Genomic DNA, 21637 nt, shown 5'->3' with positions numbered 1-21637 from the left:
TTGAACTAATTCTTAGAAATTGGCTATTGGCCCTTGTATTTGTTCGTTACTTTAGTAGGAAGATTCTCAGGAAATACTGGGTAAAGAAGGGCATTGGCCATTTATCGTAATTCAAAAAGGTTTCGGTAAATAATCTCAAATGGAAATATCTGTTTATAAGCGCTGACAGTTTGCCCTTTTTCGTCCCGTTTTACGTGCATGGTAACAAATTCCATGTTAGACCCGGCGCATATATGATGGGCCGCAGCGCAGAATTTTGTACTGTCTAACTTGTATCAACTTTGTCTTCATTGAAATAATATTCAAAATCAATTAACACAAAATGCAACGCAATTTATTGTTGTGTTAATGGATTTTGAAAATTATTCCAATGAAGGCAATGTCGATACAGTTTGAAAGTAAAAAATTCTCTACGCTTTCATCTTCATTACGCTGGCTCTAATATTTTCTCTGTTTAACATTAGGTAAGTAGTTGTAAATGGATAGAAAAAATACGAGTGTTACAAAAATATAGCTCTCTGTTTCGGATCGAATCTCCTTTGTTTTCTTTTCTAGCCTGTCGGGCAAAGATAACGATTGCAATGTTTAGAGAAGGTTTGACTTACTACATAAATGCTGGCCCAATTCAGAATAGTGGAGCGCAAAAAAAATAGCCACGAAGATATATTTAGAATCCTTAGTTTCTTTACTTTTTGATTTGTCTTTAATAATTCTTCTGATTGATAATTATAAATCATTTTGAAATGGACGAAATGAATCAAGAAATAAGTGCTCACCTGTTCAGCTCCGACTTGTACAGGTCTTTCATAAATGATCCACGTAACGCATTCTGTGTAGGGCGGCGTCGTCAGAGAGCTTCCTTGTAGGTGACGTAGCTACCCTCGGAAAGGTCGTCGGAGTCCATCCAGGATAACGCTTCTGGAAATAGGAAATATCACTTTTTATAGGATTCAGTGAAGTCGTTTTGCCGAGCTACTATGAAAAAAATAAAAATAAAATACAATTAGATTTTTTAATGGAGTGTAATGGTATCTTCCTAAGTCTAGGATAACTGCTGGACATAGGCTATGTGTACAGATTTCCAAATATCACGGCAGAAAGTCATTACATGCATCACTTCCAACTGGTCAGTCAATGCTGTGTACTTTGTATTAATATTGTAATGGTTTTATGTGAAGTCGATATTTTTTATTGATGAGGAGCTAAGAACAGATCTAGAATATACTCATCTCATCATAAATTACATAAAAATATATTTGTAAATTAAACTTATTTTCAGTAATAAATTATACAAATACAATAAGAATGTATGATATTATACATTCTAATCATTACCAAAGTCGGCAATTTTAAAATTCAATAACGCATTCTTTATAACATGCAAATACTAAAATTAATGTAACCTCTGCAAAATGAATGACGGATTATTCCAACGACATGGTTTAGTTCGTGTTTTTTATGCATTGTAAATACCTTGTTTATTCTATTTTTGTATTCATTATTTTAATAAAGACGAGAGATGAATTTGATTAAGTTTACAATTTTTAAAACATGTGTGAACTTTCATATTAATATGTAAATTACTGTATAAAATTATTTTAAATAAAGATTAATTTCATTAGCATAAATCTACAGAAATTCAATTTACGAAACAAGCAGGTATAACTCTTATCTTATTTTTAACTTAACATATTAAAATTACAAAATAAATACCTGCGTAAGTTTGTGAAAATGTTTGTTAGAAGTAAAGATAGAAACCTCTGAACGGATTTGGATGAAATTTGGTACACGGGTAGACTACGTCCTGGATTAATACATAGACTTTTATCCTCGTCATTTATTCCTATGGGATACAATGTTCTTTTTTAATAGGGTTTTTAAATAGGTGGCTCTGAGATCGTACATGTCGGCATTTTAGTAATAGGAAAGGCCTTTCACGCAGGTGAATCTGCGAGCAATATTTTATAAATTTGTAATATTGATTAAATAGTGGGTATAACAGTAGCTCCTCTGCTAAGTCCTTTCCGGATTTAAGGCGTGAGTTTACTTCAGTATGTGTATGTAAAGAAATACATTTTATATTCAACTTTAATCGCACATTAGAACTTAAGTGAACTTACTCAAAAGTTTTATATTACTTGGTGTATATATTTAAACCCTATGACGAGAAAAGACAAAATTATAGAATAGAAACAGGGATTCTCACTTTCATTGCCCGCCCAATTCATTGCCTTCTATATTGTTTTTCAAATCTTCTTTATTTGTTTCCCACAATTCGTCCTTTTTGAGTTAGGTCACCCTAGCGTGCGATTTGATCACTAACCTGACGTGACATTCTTGACTGACTCGTTCTTCTTAATAGCTTCCAAACCTTCAACCAGCCTGTCAAATCTGGGGTTAGGAGCGTCTACCGTCTCCAATAAGAATCCTACTACTGCGAGACCGTCCGGGTGGCCCACGGCCGCTTCTAGAGAACCGTACTTGCTGTTATAGTGGACGAAATGGCATTCCGCTGCATATCTGAAAAGAAAACAAGGGTTTAATATACTTATGGCCGAAGAAATAGTCAATCTTTCACAAGAGACTCTGCTGGTAAGATATATTTTATATTCGCCCGGATAGCGACCGCCGTTAAGGTGTTAAAACCCGTCATAATGAGCCACGTGAGTGTGTCGCGTTCCGGAATTAGCCTGTGTACATCGGGTTCCAACAGGCCGGCATAATTGTGACGACTGCCGAGCGGTAATCATCGCTCATCAGTCGACATTCTATTGGACTCCACTCCACTTACTATCAGGTGCAATGCACTTTGCCGCGCGCGTATAAAAAAAAAGAGAATATAACTTGTGAAGTAAAAAAAATATTTTTATAAGGAATACTAAGAAATTTTAATGATGATGTTCGAACTTCGAGTTAATATTTATTATGTAGGCTATTAGGTAAATATATTTATAATTATAAAATGTGTGCTATAAGATAACCGTGTAGATTCTCATGTATTTATATTTATTTAGTTTACAAAACATAGCAAATTATATCGGTTAAAACAACTGAGATAAAATATTATATTTATTGATAAAATATTTCCTCATTTGTTCTTTGAACAACATTTAATTAAATTAATAGTACCCTTTCCTTATAATAACTCTATACAGTTGGTTTTCACTATCTAAGAATCTTCTGAATATTGAACAATCCATTGTGTGTCTGAACTTCGAATTTCTAAAGAATTAACTTTGCCATTACAAAATATGGGTAGACAGTATTTCGTAGCTGGAAATGGGTTACTTCTGAGTATTTTGTATATTCTCAAATAACCTGTTTGAAGAATCCATTAACAAATCGGCGCAAAATGTATAGACAATCAGCTTTTGACTATAAATCAACAAATCCTATTTACTTCTTACTTATATTATAAACACGAAAGTTTGTGACGATGTTTGGAGATTTTAATAGTTGGATGTTTGTTAGAAGTAAACGCTAAAACTGCTGAACGGATGTCGATGAAATTTGGCACATGCATAAACCGAGTTTTGGATTTTTAATATTGGAATAATGGATTCACTCAGGCCTATCTGTTAGAATAATGTAGTACTAATTATAAGATAAACCGTATATTCAATATAAGAGAAGAAGAAAAAATATGTAAAAGAAATAAATAAGATAATGAACTGCCGCGATTTCAAGGTGTTTGTTGTATATCTCGCTATCGACGCAAAAGTAAATCCAAATTAAAAATATCTGCCGCGCGATGTTTTATTATCGCACCGCAAATTTGCCCTTAGTGGGCAAAGTTGGCCTATCTATCCATCAACACAGTCCAACATTCGTTGATTAATTTTGACAGTTCATTCATTAAACTTTGAATTGGTTACAATATTCCAATTTTAACTTGCTGTTACCTATAATCCAGCTTAATTTTTGTTACTACAAATTACTTTATTAAATCAAAATAACTTCTAGTACATGGCAAAGTACGTAAAAGTGTGTATTCTTTGTGAACTATCGCTTGCTTTAACGGTGAAGGAAAACATCGTGAGGAAAACTGCATACCTGAGAAGTTCTCTATAGGAACTTTGAGGGTGTGTGAAGTCAACCAATCCGCACTAGGCCAGCGTGGTGGACTAAGGCCTCCTCTTCTACTGAGAGGGCTCAGTAGAAGAGGAGGCCCGAGCCCAACAGTGGGACAGTATTATTATACATGGCAAAGTTAACACATTTTAGTAAACAACAGAAGGTGATTTTTCCTAACAGTATTTTAGGTCTCTATGAAACAAATAGATCGTAGCTTTCCGTAAGCCGAGGGATTTGTATATTTTATTAAACGAAGGCTTGATAAGACGCAGATTTCTCTCCAGACAATAAGAAAGTAAGATTGCTATATTGCGCCTTAGTAACCCGATGTATTGTAATGTGATATTACTAGGTACATTGATAACAACAGATATGCATGTAACTTTTTAAGTGTGGGGATTTACGTAAATATTTTGGTGGTGATATCTTATATAAATCAAGAGTATATAAGATATCACCACCAAAATATTTACGACGCGTACGAGACTGCTAATAATTATTACTAGGCTTACATTTTGATAATGAAACCGCTATAAAATCAGGAAAATAGTTTTATTTCCATGTCTTACTTTTTGATTTCATGAACTTAAAACAAACGGGACCAGGAAGTCGATGTCGTTTAATTTTAATGTTTGTGATTGAACGAGAAGCCAATGCGTCACGTCACGTGTTAGTTTCTCAACTAATCGCAATAAACGACACGGAGTTGTGTCGTGTTTCTTATACCACATTCTAAGCACACTGAATAATGAAAATAAATAAATTTTTGCAAGGCTATGTTGACAAACACGATTTTTTTACGTTCACGTAATAGTGACCCCACTACACCTGATGGTAAGTGGAGTGGGATCCAATAGAATGTCGACTGACGAGAGATTACCCCTCGATACTCGACACAATTATGCCGGCTCGTTGGAACCGGATATCTCACATAGGCTGATCCCAGAACGCGACACTACTCATAACTTGACTTGTGTACGGTGGTCACTATCTAGGCGGATATAAAATATATTCTACCACCAGCAAACATTATTATGTAGGTTAATTATCATTTATAAATAAGAGAAAATCTAAAAGGCCTTTCTTAGATACCTTTACAAGCTACGAAGTCTACCTTTATACCCTACTATAATTCTAGTGGAGTTCCTAGGCTACACTCGAGGTTCGACAAATTTATTCACAAATGAAAATCGGTCGCGAAATCTCCGCCCAAAATTAGATGTTTAGGCTAGAGAGAGCAGTTATGTCGACTATTTGCGCCAAATTATACTCGTAATCGAAGCCACAAGTTGTTTGTTATGAATTGTGTCGTACAGTAGCGCGAGATAATTCGACTATACCGCTCGTCCTTATTGCACTCAACGATTTTTTAGATTATTGATTCCCAAAGTGGTTCAGGTTTACTCCTAGGGTTCCACGGGAGATTTGACGGGTGTCTACGTTAGCGTGACCAAAAAATGGGAGTTCACAATTTGTCGGCGGGGGTTCACGAAAATGTATCTTGTTTGATAGTAAAGTATTAAATGATTTATTATTTAATAATTTTTTGATTGACTTCACGTATCAATGTAAGCAAATAATATTGATAGGGGTCGTAAGGCACGGTGACCCCTGCGATGGCTGGGCTTTAGTGGTAACTCATTTTCTCTGCGACACCAAAAAAAAGCAGTTCACTGCAACCAGCAATATTTTGAAAGTGGTCTATGAGCAAAAAAAGTTTTGGAATCTCTGTTCTAAATACTGATCCGGACATTGATAGTTTTGCGTATAAACTTTGTAAAATATTGTGAAACTGAGTAAATTAAATAGATCAACTCACCCGTGTCCATCCAGCACGTGTTCACAACCAGTGAAGTCGTCCACCGACCAGTGGAAGTGCATCTGCTCAAAGATATACTCGCCAAGTAGCGGGCCGCCGCTCAGGATTGGCCGTACGGACTGATCCGTGAAAGTAAAGTACGCTGAAATGATGAAGTATTGTCAAAATCATTTTTTTATAACATGGCGTATACACTTCACTGCACCCGAAGTGAAGCTAAGAAATATATCGAGCAGAGAGATTATCTATGCTTCGATGATCGGCACGATTATGCTGACCTTGCTTCAAACCTTATTATGTGTGGGTATATAATTTGTACCTTATTGATAGTAAATACAGTAAACATTGGGGAAAAAAATTTGCTCGCTTAAGTTTAATGTATAGTGTACACTTGATTTGAAACAAATAACTGCATCGTCGTACTACTGGATGAAAATAAGTGGGCTAATTGTGGCTGGCGTCATTAAGAGCTTATGAGTCTAATTCATCAGAGATACAGGCATGAACTACATATTATATTGTTATGGTATAGTCGAAAGCAACCCGGTTTTACTCACGTGTCCGGAATCGCCGACCAGATTCGACCTATTAAGTAGGTTGCTTTTGACTAATTTAATATGTCTTGTGTTAGTTTTAATAATATTATGCTACATAGTCTGGAGGTCCTATCTACTGTGTATCCCTGTCTACGGTAATATGTCCGTCTCTTTGGAGTTATTGGCATTCTATTAAGACACTTTTTATAACCAGGTAAATAGATGAGTTTTTGACTATTTTACTTATATGGTTATCAAAGCTGCCTTTCGAAAAGATGGTTTTTCATGATAGACAAAATGGGGTCCCTGATTATACTTATTTATTGATTTATTTATAATAACAGTTACACACAGTTACACTAGTTTTAAACAATAATTATAGTCACTGATATGTACAACAAGTACGGCGTACATAACATTCGCCACAGCACTCAGCGAGTAGCATATTTTTATGGGGCCTCAAAACGGTACACATAACATTAATAATGATGAACAATTTTTTTAACTACAGATACAATATAAAAAACAAAAACTAAAACATACTTAGAATTTTCAGTAGGTGTTTTGGGAAAACTTACAGTAAATGTAGTATTGATATAAAACTATTAATAACTATATTTAATTCTTGACGTATTCAACAATTTCATATTGTCCATGAATTCTACAAATATACAAAACCAGAATATTACGGTATTTGATTTTTTTTATTATTTAACAAGTTGCCTACTATCTTATCGGCTTATGTTGATAACTGCTGACCGCTTCAGTGATTTACTGATAAAGTGATATTGAACGTGAAATGTGCCCTTAATACAGTATGCATCATAATTTATGAGATTTTCAATATTTAGCCTTGTGTTCGCTACTTAGATAAGCTCGAGGGAATTTGTAATTGTTATTGCGTTTTTTATTGCTTGGAATGACGAGACAAACTTGCCGTTCGCCTGATGGTAAGCGATACGATCGCCCAAAAACAGAAGAAACACCATCCAACACCTTGAATTACAAAGATTCGTATTCCACTGCGCTCGCCATCGTGAGACATGAGATGTTAAGTCTTATTATGTCCAGTTACACTAGCTACAATGCCCTTTAAACCGGAACATAACAGTAACTAAACGTTGCTGCTTGGCTGTAGATATAGACATTGCGGTGGTACCTTCCCAGGCGGACTCTCACATATGGAAGACCTACCACCAGTGACCTAAACTAGTGCCTTAAATGACGCCTGTTCGCCTGATGGTAAGAGATACGACTATAATAGCAACACCATACAGAACTTTGAACTACGACATCTTACGGAGTACTTTACTCATCACTGAAACAAACATAATCGCTGATGTCTCATCCTCTCCCTGTGACCGTCCTGAGCCGAGGTTCGTAACTCGTTAGTGGGTCGCCCTCAGCATGGTGGCTTTTACTGCACTCGTCATTGAGATATACATAATTGTTGAGTTCTCTCCCAGTGACCGTCCTGAGCCGAGGTTCGTAACACGTTAGTAGGTTGCTCTCAGAATTTTTGCTTAATTTTCAAGGGTCGCGAGCGCCTAAGGCGCTCACTCGATGTCCGGTGTGTTTGTATAAGTCGGCCCTTGCTAGGCTAACAAACGTAAATCCAGATAAAAAAAAACTGAGACAAGACATGAAATCTCATAATTCCCACTAATTAATATAGTAATTAACTGACTAAACTGAGTAATGGTTGAAATTTGACAGTCGAATTAATTAACATATATTTGTAACACATATTACCTATAAATTGTATTATTCTGCACTCTATAATTAAAGGCACACAGTCCTCTGATGATGTTTATGGGAAACGACTATTGGTGACACCTGCCTGTTTGTTGTGTATTTAAAAGAAATAGGTAAATTGATTAAATAAATTTCTACGATTTTTCATACGTGTCGGATTTAGATCTGCCCATATCACGGCTTGTGTGTGAGGACATGAATCGACAAAAAGTTCATTCGTAAATCCTGCGCTGTTTATCCCATTTATACATAAATAGGCTCTATAAATTGCGGTTCCGGACATTTCCGCCTGTTTCACCAAAAAAACGTCCATTCGAAACACGACCACGTTTTTACAATGCTACAGTTTTTGTTTCGATCTTGGGGGATTATCGTTTATTTTGCTAAGCCCTTGTGATATTGCTGATGAAAGTTGTTTATTTCTTATGTTGATATAAAGAATAACTGTTCAGGGTACAAATTGTGTCTTGTGTATTTGCACTACACTACAAAAATATTTTATTAAAAACATAGGCTTATTTCTATCCGAAGAAAATATATAGCGCAAATTTTATCCCGGAAAACTTTGTCACGCGGGCGGAGCCTCGAGCAAAAGCTAGTATGTTATATTTCTGATACTACTTTAAATTCCCGTGGCCCCAAAAAAATTTTTGTTATAGGCATGGCTTACTCGAATTAACTTGATTGATAACATTAACACATGGATTTGTGTGTCTAGATAAACTAATATAGATAAACGTACCTATTCAAATAGACAATATATTATCGACAGTAATGGAACCGTATAGAATATTATTTTTGTGATAGCGTACGTCTCATATGAAATAATTAAGGTTGTCCCTTAACAAATATTATCCTTGATTATTAAGGTGTGTTTTGTTGGTTGACATTAAGGTATATCTTAGGTATCAGTGAGGAGAGAATTCCACTCCAAAATATCTGAAATCTATTGCTTTTTTTATATCATAAGTATTTGCCTCTCCGCGGGAATTGAATATGAGTATTTCTTGGAATAAATGTACGTAACGAAATAGTTCTAAGAAATGTTATTACGAATTTTTCTACCTTTTTTTTTGTTAATAAATTCGTTCTATACTCGTATATAACTTGACAGAACGAATAGATTAAGACAAATGAAAAAAGACAGATGAGACAGAAAAATCCGTAACAATATGTCGTAAAAACTATTTCGTTGCGTACATTTATTCTGGGAAATACTCATATACAGCTTTTCATTTCTCATCTAATTTACTGCTACCATATAAAATAACATCTCTTACTTATCTTAAATTATGTGTGTATTCTTTATGATTTATCACTCGCTTTAACAGTGGAGGAAAACATCGTGAAGAAACCTCTACACCTGAGAAGTTCTCTATAGGAATTATGATGGTGTGTAAAGTCTACCAATCCGCACTAGGCCTGCGTGGTGGGCTAAGGCATGATGCCTCTCGGTAGTAGAGAAGGCCTATGCCTAGCAGTGAGACAGTATTTACATACTACGCTACACTACAGGGCTGATATTATAATATATTGTATTTATTTTATTTATTGTGGTACGCAGGTAGGATTAAGGTGTTATACATTTATATTACAGAACAGCTATGACCCGCTATAATAGCATACAACAATTTAACATTCTAGAGAAGACAGAATACATTCTAAACATTAACATCATCAAGATAATCGTTCAAACAGTAATAACATTTGTCATGCAAAAATTTAAATAATTTATTTTTATAGTCACTAATATATTGTGTAAGATTGTGAAGACGTTTGTTAGAAGTAAACGGTGAGACTGCTGCATAGATTTATATAAAAACACGAACAGTCCAAGCCCTACGCAACAATATACCTACTTATGCCATTTTTAATCCAAAAAGTGCACCGTGGGACTTCTATAAAATATAACTTTTAAGGTGAAGAAACCCTTAGGAAATTTCGTTTTATTTTGAAAAGCAATTAATAGATATAATGTTTTCTTATGTTTACGCGAATGTTAGACATTCAAATTAAACTACTGACCACCGTGACCATGAAGTCCCCCGTGACCACGAAGGCTGCAAAGTTCTCGAAACGTCGGGAGAAAACTAAAATATAAAAAACCGCGATAGAATCCGAAAAGTAGTTTAATTTTAAAGTAATAGATATATTACCTAATTCTGAATCCAAACATAACTAATTACTATAAGCAACACGTGTAACCAATTTGCAATCGTATGGAAGACTAATTTGTAATCAGTATTAACACAATTTATTCTCAAAATCATGCCAAATTTGCATTTAAGTAGGAACTCAATTTAAGTGTCCTAATTTACAAATAGTTTGTATGTAGTGAACGGAGTTTTGATCAAATTTGTATTCAAACATGATGTAATGTATAGTGTATTCAACAGGCGTATATATCATCACACCTTCTTCCCTTTATAAGGGTAGGCAGAGGTAACACACCCACATTTCGCCAGGTATGTTAAAGTCCCATATATTTGGGAGAGAACTTATTTCCATTTACCGGCCACAACCCCAGACTCCGGGCTGATACTAGGCAGAAAAACTCTAGTATTACTACCCGACCCGGGATTCGAACCTGAGATGTCAGCACGATAGTCGTACTGCATGCGCAATATAACTACACCACCAAGGCGGTCGTTCAGTTGAAAACAATTATTTATTCAATGTTTAATTATGTTTAGTATTTGGTATTATTCCGGTGGTCAAAGAATATTCTGTGGCCATCGTAAATATCTAAAAGAGATATACCTACCACATAGTATTTATAATTATACCTTATTCAGTAAATATCTATTCTGTTTCCGATTATCTTTATTGTATATTCGATGAAAGTGACAGATCTGAACATGAGATTTATTTGAAATGAAGATAATATTTATTTACATTTTATCTTTTCCGTGAATTTGGTATAAGAAGAGAGAATTAACGGATCCTAAAAATATATATTTCCTATATATGAATACGCGATGAAACAACTTTATACCCCTTTCTAAGCACATTGCGCGCACGGAGGAGTGAGATTTTACATAATTAGAGTTCATAATATAAATTATAATTGAGCGAAGAAAGAGGTTAGTTTGTTATTTATGTGGTCTCGGTGCATTAACTAATACTGCAACCGATTTAAGTATATTGCAGTTCAATAAAAATGGCGAAGTATTTGGACACTCTATCTCTATAGTCACACACACATTCATGAAAATATCCCTGAAGAGGCAGAGAGAGGCGCAAATGGCGCGGCTACATTTTGCCGTGCGTATTTCATCCTATAATGTGTAAGGAGCATGCCTATCGCCACATCACACAAATTCCAGACTTCGTGTTGATACTAAATAAAAATCCAATATCACTTTGCCCGCCCGGGGTTAGAATTCGAGACATCAACACTGCCGTCGTACTGTAACATAACTACGCCACCGAGCCAATCACCATCGAGATAGTGATATCTACAGTCATATGATTTAATCAACGACAGACAATAGCAAGATTGTAGTCATCCCATTTATACTAAAAAATCCTTATTATACTTATAACTGAGTACATATTTGAATGCATAAAACAACTTACCAGTAGATCCATTGTTCAGTAATATCGCCTTCTCGCCGCTGTCCCAGTAGCCTCTGAATCGGAGGGGGTCGAGTGAGGACCACGTGGGGCATCGGCTCAGCGAGATCGCGATCGGAGACTGCGACGCTCGCAGTCTAGATATTTGCTCCGCTGAACAATATAAGTTGCTTGTTATGAAATTTAGACTTAGGACGTGTTTCACAACCTCTGAGTATATCCTACTCGTCATTACAGTGACATTTGTATTGGTCGATTTATAAATTTATTATAACTCGACCAAATACAAATGTGACTTTAATTTATAAAGTTCCAAAATAAATGGGAATACAATGCGTAATATTTACATTGGCCTGTTAATACAATAATTGTCAAATAAAATTTACTCAAAACGTTAAAATGTTAGACGGCTAATTTAGATAATTCTAATTTATTTGGAAGCACAGTTGACAGATTGTCTTTTATATTTGGTTGTCTTTTAATATATTCGAAGAATTGCAATTTCTCTGACGTGAAAAGGCTCGTGTTGACATTTTAATCCTCAGAAGAAGAATATAGAAATAACAGTAATGATTTTGTCAGTCTATCGTTTTGGTTTTCTATTTTGCTAGGTTATAATTAATTTTAGGAATAAATTTTTTGTGACAAATAAAAAAGTGTTAAAACAAAAAGGATTTGATTCGTTTCTCAAGATATATAATCGATAAAACATAACGTAACATCGCCCTTATACAAAAACAAATTTTGTTTGAAAACTCAGATAATTTCGTCCGACTTGGTATTCAAACACAGAATCTCTACAGTACACATTTCTATGCTTCCAATTGTAATTATGTGTAACTATAAATAACTTCCAATATAAATATTAAAACAATAGGTATCATTTACAAGTAAGTAAAGGTTCGATCGTAATCAATGGGAAGTTCCGGGCGGGAGATCTTTGTGAGGTCATTAATCTCTCTCGATAGTAGAGGAGGGCCATGCTCAGCAGTGGGATAGTATATAATACAGGGCTGATATTATTATTCATTATATTGACCCAATTGCCAAAAGATAGTACTGTTTTTTCTTTGTCTCCCTTGTAAGAGTATGACCAGTGCCAGGCCCTTCTCGGTTGTCTTATTTGCCACCCTAAAGCCGAGACTACTTGTATCCTCATTAGTATTCCGGAATTTATGCTAATGTATATTGTGAACATGTCAACCATCGATTCGGAAGCGACTGACGCAGACGCTTTGTGTTGGCTCGTATAACCTATCTAGGATAATCATGGTTCCGATAAGGCTTCTGCCAGTAAAGGGCGAAATAAATTTGTAATTTGTATCAAGTCATGCCAAAACCTACTAGACTTCAAATTGTGTTAGTAAGATATCAGCGTTTGTTAATTCGTTTCACTGCTCAGCGTTCTCAATAATGGACGTTAAGAAACCGCACACACTTTAAATCATCCCAAAACCTATTAGGCTGGTCCAAATTACGTTAGTAAGAATTCAGCTTTTGTTTCTTTTCACTGGCGAGAGCTCTCAATGATGGAAGTAGGGAGACTGCGTATACTTTACAAATTCTTAAAAGCTATATAGAATTAGTCTTGTAAATAAATTTGGAATGCCTAATTCGAGAATCGAATTCCGTACCTCATCGGTTTCACGACCTAAATGAATGTGGCAAATTAACATACATTCAATTATATAGTACATACCTACGGTATTATAAATTTTAACTTTACAACTTTCAGTTTATCGCTACTAAAACGTGGTTAACTTCGACGAGAAAGAAAAACAGATTCTTAATTACATTAATGGCGTTCTAAACTTGTATTCAACTTAAAAAAGCCATTTAACACTTGAAATTAAAATAATTAACTGAGGTTTTTCACTTTCGTTTATATATTTGGCTCGTTAGTTTTTAGCAGTATAGTCAACCACAAAAATGAAACAAATTTATAATTTTCAATCACTTATTTAGTATTCGCATAAGTTTTATTGAAATAACATCTTTTTCTTTATTTAACTAAAAGAAAGCCTTTTGTAGTCAATGAAAAATATCTTGACAAGGACACAATTTACAATAGATTTGAAGTTTCGAATTTCATTAACTATTTTTATTATTAAATCACAGTAAGTAAGACCGGTATAATTGTGGCAACTGTTCAGGGACAGTGTTAGAATATAAACAATACAAGATAATATAATGAAGTATACAGGTATCAGACGCAAATTGTTCCGTCTGATAAACTTATCATTTCTCCGTATTATCGAAAAGGTCGTGTATCAATTTTTATCTGTATTTAAAGGTCAACAAGTTTGTTACAAGACAACAATATTTTCCATTAAAACGATAAATTACACCATACATACAATTAAAGGAATTTTTGGCCGAAAAAGAAGAAGTAAGATACAATTACAAGCACGGACAAAAAATACAAGAAAGTGACAAATAAGAATAACCATTCAAATAACAAGAAGAAGGAACAAGCAGCATGAGTTGGTAAAGAGAACACCAACAATAAGAACAAAAGAGAAGACTAAGTAAGAAAGAAAGAAGGAATTTTTTGTTGATAATGACCACTTACCATCGTGTGGGCCGTTTGCTCGACTGCCTTCGGATGCAATAAAAAAAATACGATTATCATAATACGCATTGAAACCAAGGTCATTATGCAAAGACTATTAGACTATTATCCTGTGTTAAGTAAGCGACTTACTGAAGCAGTACTCGGGGCGTAGCCAAGACACCTTTCTACAATCGTTAACTAAGCTAAAAATAACATATCTAAGCGATAGATTTATTGATCGGATATAGAAATGATATTTCCATAGTTTTTGTTTTATTTTCTATTATCGTTAATGACTTAAAAGGCGTTCTGGCTACCGCCCGCGGTAAACTACCATAACTTAAACCATACCCGTTTATTTTACCAACTTCCATTGCCTCTCACTAAATTAACAAAATATTGTGACAGTCCGTCGTTTTCAACAAACGATCTCAATCCCAATTATCGATCTGTCACGAAAATGGATTAATCTGATTTTTGTACTTACAAATGAGTTATGATTAGTTTATTCAGGGTAACGAATCGAAGTTTTAGTTTGGGATTGTTCATTGAAAACAGCCGTAAATTATCAAAAATTCTTTCATCAACGCGCGAGGTTGTGAGAGGTGGGTATGACTAATCGCTTAACTAGAAGATGTCGGCCTTTACAAGAACATCAAACGCGATAAAGGACTGAGTCTTTTGTATGCCAGTAGCTTGCGAACTCTTCGTGGTGTTGTTAGTGATATCCAGCTTTGACATGAGACATGGCCGGTTGAAATCTACATAAAGTGACAAATATGTTTTGGGGTACGCAAATATTCATTTTCGGTGTGGTGGAATCAGATCTCCACAGCCACAGAAAAAGATTGTATTTTATTTGAATGATAAAATTACTTTCGGGTGTGGTATTTAGTTACTTATTAACAAGTTCATTCCAAAATGTATCAGAGTACGTCGTTATCAGATTTCGCCAATTATATAATAGCTTTTCAAACGAAGTCAGGGGAATAGTCGGTTTTCAAAATTCGCAATAAAGAAAAAACAAACAACAAATGTAATTAGTCCTCATTATTCTCATATCTTTAATTTTCGCTCAAAAATTTAAAAGCAATTCGAGATACGTTTCCATTAAATATAGCTTATTTTTATTAGCTTATTTCATTTCAAACATCATAATAAAAATGTATCATGTCAAAAACCGTCATTGAGCATTTGTAATTAATTAAGTTTTGTTTTAAAATAAATTAATAAATAAAGATGATTAAATAGTTTTCTAAGCCTACGCGCGTTTAAAAAGTATTAAATTTTGTAATTTATTTTAATCAAATACCACAATTAATTTACGTAAAAAAGAATTAAGCGAAAATATAATCACATATCCAAAACTATAATAATTATACTAATAAATCTACATATAATATATTTATAATTAGTAAAAAAAAGCAAATCTTACCATCAGAAGCTGAAGTCTCTTTCGGGATCACTGTCATACGCCTCGGATCGATTTTCACAATTCTATTTTCCATATTTATTCTTTATACGTACGAATGACACGTCAAGTTTTCAAATTATGCCCTGAAAACAACAGACTTGGTGTTCCGCGTTCGAATAGATTAGATACCAGCGAAATACTTTATCATGTTTTTGACAAAACTGTTACATAAATAGCATACCGGTGTCCGTGGCCGATAGGGTTAGAGAAATGTACGCAATAAGGGCGGAAGTGTCTGCTCTGTTTATGGTGGAAATGATAGAGTACCTTGTGGAAGAATGACTGGAAGGTCACTAACTAACTCCTGAGCTTGGAAACTTGTCATCTTGTGATTATCGACCCTTAGAGTGTCGTATAGATTAATTGATTCTTTTGATGTGTATTCTTCATTTTCTGATGGATACCAGTCCATTTTGTTTTCTTCAACTGTCTTTGTTATATATTCCCATTTTCCAATTCTCCTCGTCTCTAGACCGCAACTATGCTATGCTCAATGTTGCTCTGATAACTCTTGGATCTTAACTTGCTACATTGGCGCAAGCCGGTTTGTTAGTTCACATACCCTCAGAATTCATATGGTTATAGTTTCACATTTCGCAATGCTCGGAAGCATCCATGTTACGGCACTGTCATTAATAAGTATGAAAATTGCAGCGAAATTTATTACTTACGTATGTATAAGAACACTTTTTATTACAAGTTTTTTTTAACTATACTGGAGGTAGCCCAGTTGGGAATAAAACCGCCTATCGAGACGATTTTCCGCAGGTTCAAAATCAAGGTAGGTGCGAAAACCGATGACTTTCTCGAAGTTATGAATGCATTCTTTGTGAATAATCGCTTGCTTTAACGGTGAAGGAAAACATCGTGAACAAACTTGCATACTTGAGAAGTTTTCTATAAGAATTTCGAAGTAATGTGAAGTCTGCCAATCCACAATAATAATAATAATAATAATCTGTCTCAGTAGTAGAGGAGGCCCGTACCCAGGTGTGGGGCAGTATATAATATAGGGCTGGTATTACCATTAAATAATATTATTTTATCAATGTAAAGAAGGTGTGAATTACGGGTACAACCGGTCGATATAATTCCCTAATAAATTATTATATAGATATTCGGCTTATCACCACTTTTGAATTTCATACCAGACTAGCAAGGTTACGGATAATTCATAGGGCTATCAAAATTTATCAAGTACCATTATATTTAATACAATTGTTTGTATAAATCAGATCCAAGAGTTTATGATCATTTCTTTGCGTAGCGATAAGCGTCTCTTCAAAATGGTGTGCTGAGTAAACTTCATGATGTACAGTAGTCCGATTTTGATCCAAATGTCAAGGTTTATTGGAAAGAATACGGGTCAATTCCTGAATTAGGCAAATTAGATGAGTTTTTTCAGTAATGATTTTAAATTAAATGATATCGAAAAGTACGGCAAAGGCTATACCTAAATTTGTTGGAATGTAAATCATCTTCATTTGTTCTCGCGTAATTTATTTTATAATTTTAGTTCTGTATAAAATGACATCCAACGAAATCGAAATCTTATTAAAGATTTCTCCAGAATGTCAGAGTCATTCAAACGCGGCAAAATCTAGTGAGCCAGAAGAGATTAATGGCGTGCATAAAATTTTTACTTTTTTCTAATATTAACTTAACATCCTTTATCACCAAGGTAGTTAAAGTTGTTGAAGCGAGTTTCAGTTAGCGACGTAGTATTTCTCGCCAATAGATAGGATCCGCGCGATGTCTTAATATGAATATATATTCATAATGACGTCAAAAAATCTTGTTGTCGATAATTCGCAAATGCATTTTAGATCACCGTGTCACTATACATTGATATCGTTTATCTAAGATTGGAAAGACTTTAATTTTATTATTGTATTAATATTATTTATTATCGATAACGCATAGTAGCAAATTGCAATTCAATTTCGATATAGGTTAAATGTGTACAATTTTAGTCGATAGCAACACGGTTTTACTCATGTATATGTAGACCAGTTTCATTATTCATAGTGTACAATTTTTTATTGATCAGTTAGTGACTAGTGAGTTTTGGCGGTTATTTCGGAAATGGTTATCGTAGTTTCTGTCGCCTGACAGTGTTAATTTGAGTATAAATGTGGGCATCCGAAATAGTTTTTTGTCGGTTTTTGCGTCGGAAGGGGGCTAGAGTTTTAGTAAAATATTTTGACCTCGTGAAAATAGAGTGAAATCCCATGAAAGCGGACGTATGGAGCGTCATGATCATGTAATTACAACCAAGCAATTAAAATGAATAGTAAAATAAATGACGAACGAAATGTCATGGCATGCAGCACGTTATAAAATTTCTAAACATAGTTAACATAAATTACTGTTGATTTTTATATAGACGACGCTCAAAAGATTATTTTACAACATGAAAGGACTGGTTTGATTGAGGTGAGACTATTGTTTTATAGAAAATTGAAGTAAAACAATTTTGAAGGGCTTCCCTGTCCTTAATTAAGATTTATTTTCCTAAAGTCAGTAACCTTTGGCAATAGTTTATGCTTTACAACAAATATTTAGGCTAAACCGCAGAAAACTGTTGTTAAATGATTTACTGTTGGGTTTCCTATTGGGAGTGGGATTTATCGCAACTCTTTCCTTAATCCCTATACAAAGATCAATCAGCATTCAGCATACATCTTCTTATGTCACATCAGGTATAGATCATTCTTATCGAACGAGTAGGTATTAACTTCGGACGTAGATCATTTTTTTAAACAGATGGTGTATGTCAATTGCTATCAATGGATTACTGGTTATGTGATAAGATACTGTTTCTATACATGTAATAAATACCTTATACAAATGTGTATCGGGTTGATATTCGTTTGGCACGAATTTTGCACGAAATTTGATTAATTGATCAATGAAGTACCTTTTATCAGGCCCCTTTGTGTAACCTAGACTTTTATTTCTATTTCCACATGTTATACAATTTGATAGCCGAGATTACCTTGTTTTTTATTGATCGCTGATGCATTAATTTTATTCCTAATGACCAAACTTGATATGATGACATACTTTAATTTTAGCCAGTAAGTGCGGGTGGGGTTGCTAGATTGCTAACCAATGTATCAATTTATATCGAGAGCCAACATCTAACATTTTTATTATCCCCATCAGTTGATTCCTTAATTATATCGGAAGTCAGTTCAGTTATTGCAGTATCTTTGGGCATTGGATAAAAATGTAGTAATAATCTTTTGAATCCGTCAAGTAACTGTAAAATTTAATTTAAATCTTCTGACTATCCAACCTTAATGTGGGATTATTGCAATAAACGTTTTCAAGCATTTCACACAGCGGTTTTGTTTTAGATTTCACGAGCGGCTTCCGAACTTAATATGATCATCCCTTCCAGCGAAACCTGTCCCTCGAAATCGTTTTAAAAAACTCACGCTCGAACTGAGATTTAAATTTAGAACGGAAAAATAAACTCTAAACGATATCAGTGTTGCGTCACTTGTCGATATGTATTGATTTTAGCTACTCGATAGAATCACGGTTTATCGAAAATCGTAAAGCAATTTCCACGAAATTCTTATTTTGAAGTATTTTTTATCTTTATGGCAACTAATGTGTTTTGTCCTTTTAGTCAGATTTGGATAGTTACTACTAGAGTTTCGTGATTAAACTGCGGGAAATCCTCATTGTCAAGTACCCTATGTTCAGATTACGAATTATAATAATATGATTTTACAGATAAACAGTTTTATTCAGCCCCTTTGCATTAATCAGTGTTTTATTGATCTCTGATGCTGGTGTTATAATAACGACTAATGTAATGAATTATCGTTTTATTAGCGGAGATCGACATAGAGTTAACACACTTAGATGAGTGTCGCTGTTTTGTTTCTCATAATAAGTTTCGTATCCAGAAGCCCAAATAACGCAATCTTTCTTAATCTCACTTCCTTTTTTTAGCTAAGCACATCACATTGAGAGAAAATATGACAAACAATAAATATTACAGGGAGTTTTTATACGACCATGATAAAGTCCCCACCGCATCTGATAGTAAGTAGCGTGGGGTCTAATTGGCTGTCGACTGACAAGGGATGATCACCCCTCAGCAATCGATACAATTATGCCGGCCTGTTGGAACTGGATGTACACAGGCTGATCCCGGAACACGACACACTTGCGTGCGCCACTATGGTGGGTTTTAACACCTTGTGTATTGTTTATCAATTATCCTTCGCTTTAAAGGTAAAGACAAACATCTTGAGGAAATCTAAAAATTCTACACTATAAACCCTTATAACAATCACTAGCAGAGGTAAATGTGTTCAGCATTGGTATAGTACATAATACAAGGCTGGTATGATTATATAATTATTATAAAATGTTTTATATGTACACTTACCTATATCCATGTGTCGCATTGAAACAGCCCACACTATTTGCCGTCATGACAAACGTATTCCATGCAGTTATTATTTATAAAAATCGATTGAACCTCGTCTAGACAAAGAAAGATTAGAGTTTGCACCTTTCAACTTATGTTTTCGCAAACTTATTATTTTGTAATGATTTCTTAATAATAGTAAATATCTAAAACAGTTAAAACTTTAGTTTTATTAAAAGTCAAAGTTACAATACCTATATTGTAACTTTGACTTTCGGACAACTACACTTCAGTCTCCCCGTGATTATAAAGGCTGCAAAGTCTTCAAAACGTCGGGAGAAAATTGTAATTTAAAACCACGATAAAACTTGTAGAATATTTTTATTTCAATTATTATGTTTTATTACTAACATTTTTAAATAAGTTTTTTGGCGGTACCTGCGTGATCTTTTCGGATAAAGTGCCAATGAAAACTTTCTTTAGATAAAAGTTACTATATTTGCTCGAGGCTCTAGCCCTATGGAAATTTCTTCATGGATATAGTTGTCTTGTAAAGTTTTCCGACATAAAAGTTACCTATAATATGTTAATCGGGGATATGTTTCTATTCGGATGCCAAATTTCACTTGGAACATTTTATTTATTTTGATAGTATGTTAAATGTATTAACACTTGATTAACTAAGTTTTAATTGTGAACAAGACTAATATTTTCTTTGTAGTTAGAGATCTTTTGGGAACATTGAAAAGATATAAAATAGATTGATTTTATATTATAATGAAATATCTTTATCTACATATATAAAAATGAATCCCTACTTCCCTTGGTCGCGCCATCACGCGTGAACGGCTGGACCAATTTTACTATTTTATTTTGTTTTATTTGTTATTGTCAGGAGAAGGTTCTATGAAAGAAACAATTCACAAAACTGCGCGGAAAATTAGAAAATTTAAGAAAACTTAACGAAAATATTAATTTTATATCACTGTCAATTGTTTGAAATATCTGTCAGCGATTGACAGAAAGCGCGCTGCAAATTCATAGTTAAGACGGGACAACGTCTGTCGGATCAGTAGGTTGATTCCCTATGCTACTCGCGATAACACACCGTAAACGCGTTGTCAAAACAAGCTTCTAAACACAAACGCGTTTCATACACGCGCCACGATGTGTAATTGAAAAATAGGTATTGTGTATGCCGTACGATAGGTTGTCTATGCTTAATATTTTTATATTACGATGTGTTAATGCGTTCAGAAATCTTTCATCCCCTCGAATCGGCAAGTATCGGTTTTTGAAAAGGCTTTTTTGTTTGTATTCGTGATATTAAATGATGTAACTCGAATAAATCACTGCCAAACTTTATTTAATCCCATTTTGTATATACTTAAATGTAAGAAACATGAAAGGAATATAAAAATAATTTAAAAAATTTCTGTAGACTGTGATTGTTTTC

The 21637-nt window shown here is 34.2% G+C and overlaps 1 protein-coding gene across 1 annotated transcript; it reads right to left on the bottom strand.

Moving 5' to 3' along the window:
* Positions 1–847: 847 nt before the first annotated feature.
* On the bottom strand, positions 848–15908 carry LOC119189964 (carbonic anhydrase 2-like). The gene is made up of 6 exons (XM_037440811.1): positions 15750–15908; positions 14333–14359; positions 11764–11913; positions 5894–6035; positions 2324–2520; positions 848–918 (listed from the first exon to the last, which is right to left on the bottom strand). The coding sequence occupies exons 1-6, from the start codon at positions 15820–15822 to the stop codon at positions 848–850; spliced, it is 660 nt and encodes a 219-aa protein (XP_037296708.1). The 5' UTR covers positions 15823–15908.
* Between the last annotated feature and the right edge of the window lie 5729 nt (positions 15909–21637).

This window comes from Manduca sexta, chromosome 20 (assembly GCF_014839805.1).
Source record: "Manduca sexta isolate Smith_Timp_Sample1 chromosome 20, JHU_Msex_v1.0, whole genome shotgun sequence".
NCBI lineage: Eukaryota > Metazoa > Arthropoda > Insecta > Lepidoptera > Sphingidae > Manduca > Manduca sexta.
This window is presented reverse-complemented; position numbering and strand designations above follow the sequence as displayed.

What these genes read in the sequence shown, in the direction of transcription:
- LOC119189964 (XM_037440811.1), bottom strand. Translation starts at nt 15,822, where the DNA reads ATGGAAAATAGAATTGTGAAAATCGATCCGAGGCGTATGACAGTGATC. An exon ending in AGAGACTTCAGCTTCTGATG is followed by an intron (nt 14,360 to 15,749) that starts GTAAGATTTGCT and finishes TTGCATCCGAAG; the next exon opens with GCAGTCGAGCAAACGGCCCA. An exon ending in ACTGAACAATGGATCTACTG is followed by an intron (nt 6,036 to 11,763) that starts GTAAGTTGTTTT and finishes TCATCATTTCAG; the next exon opens with CGTACTTTACTTTCACGGAT.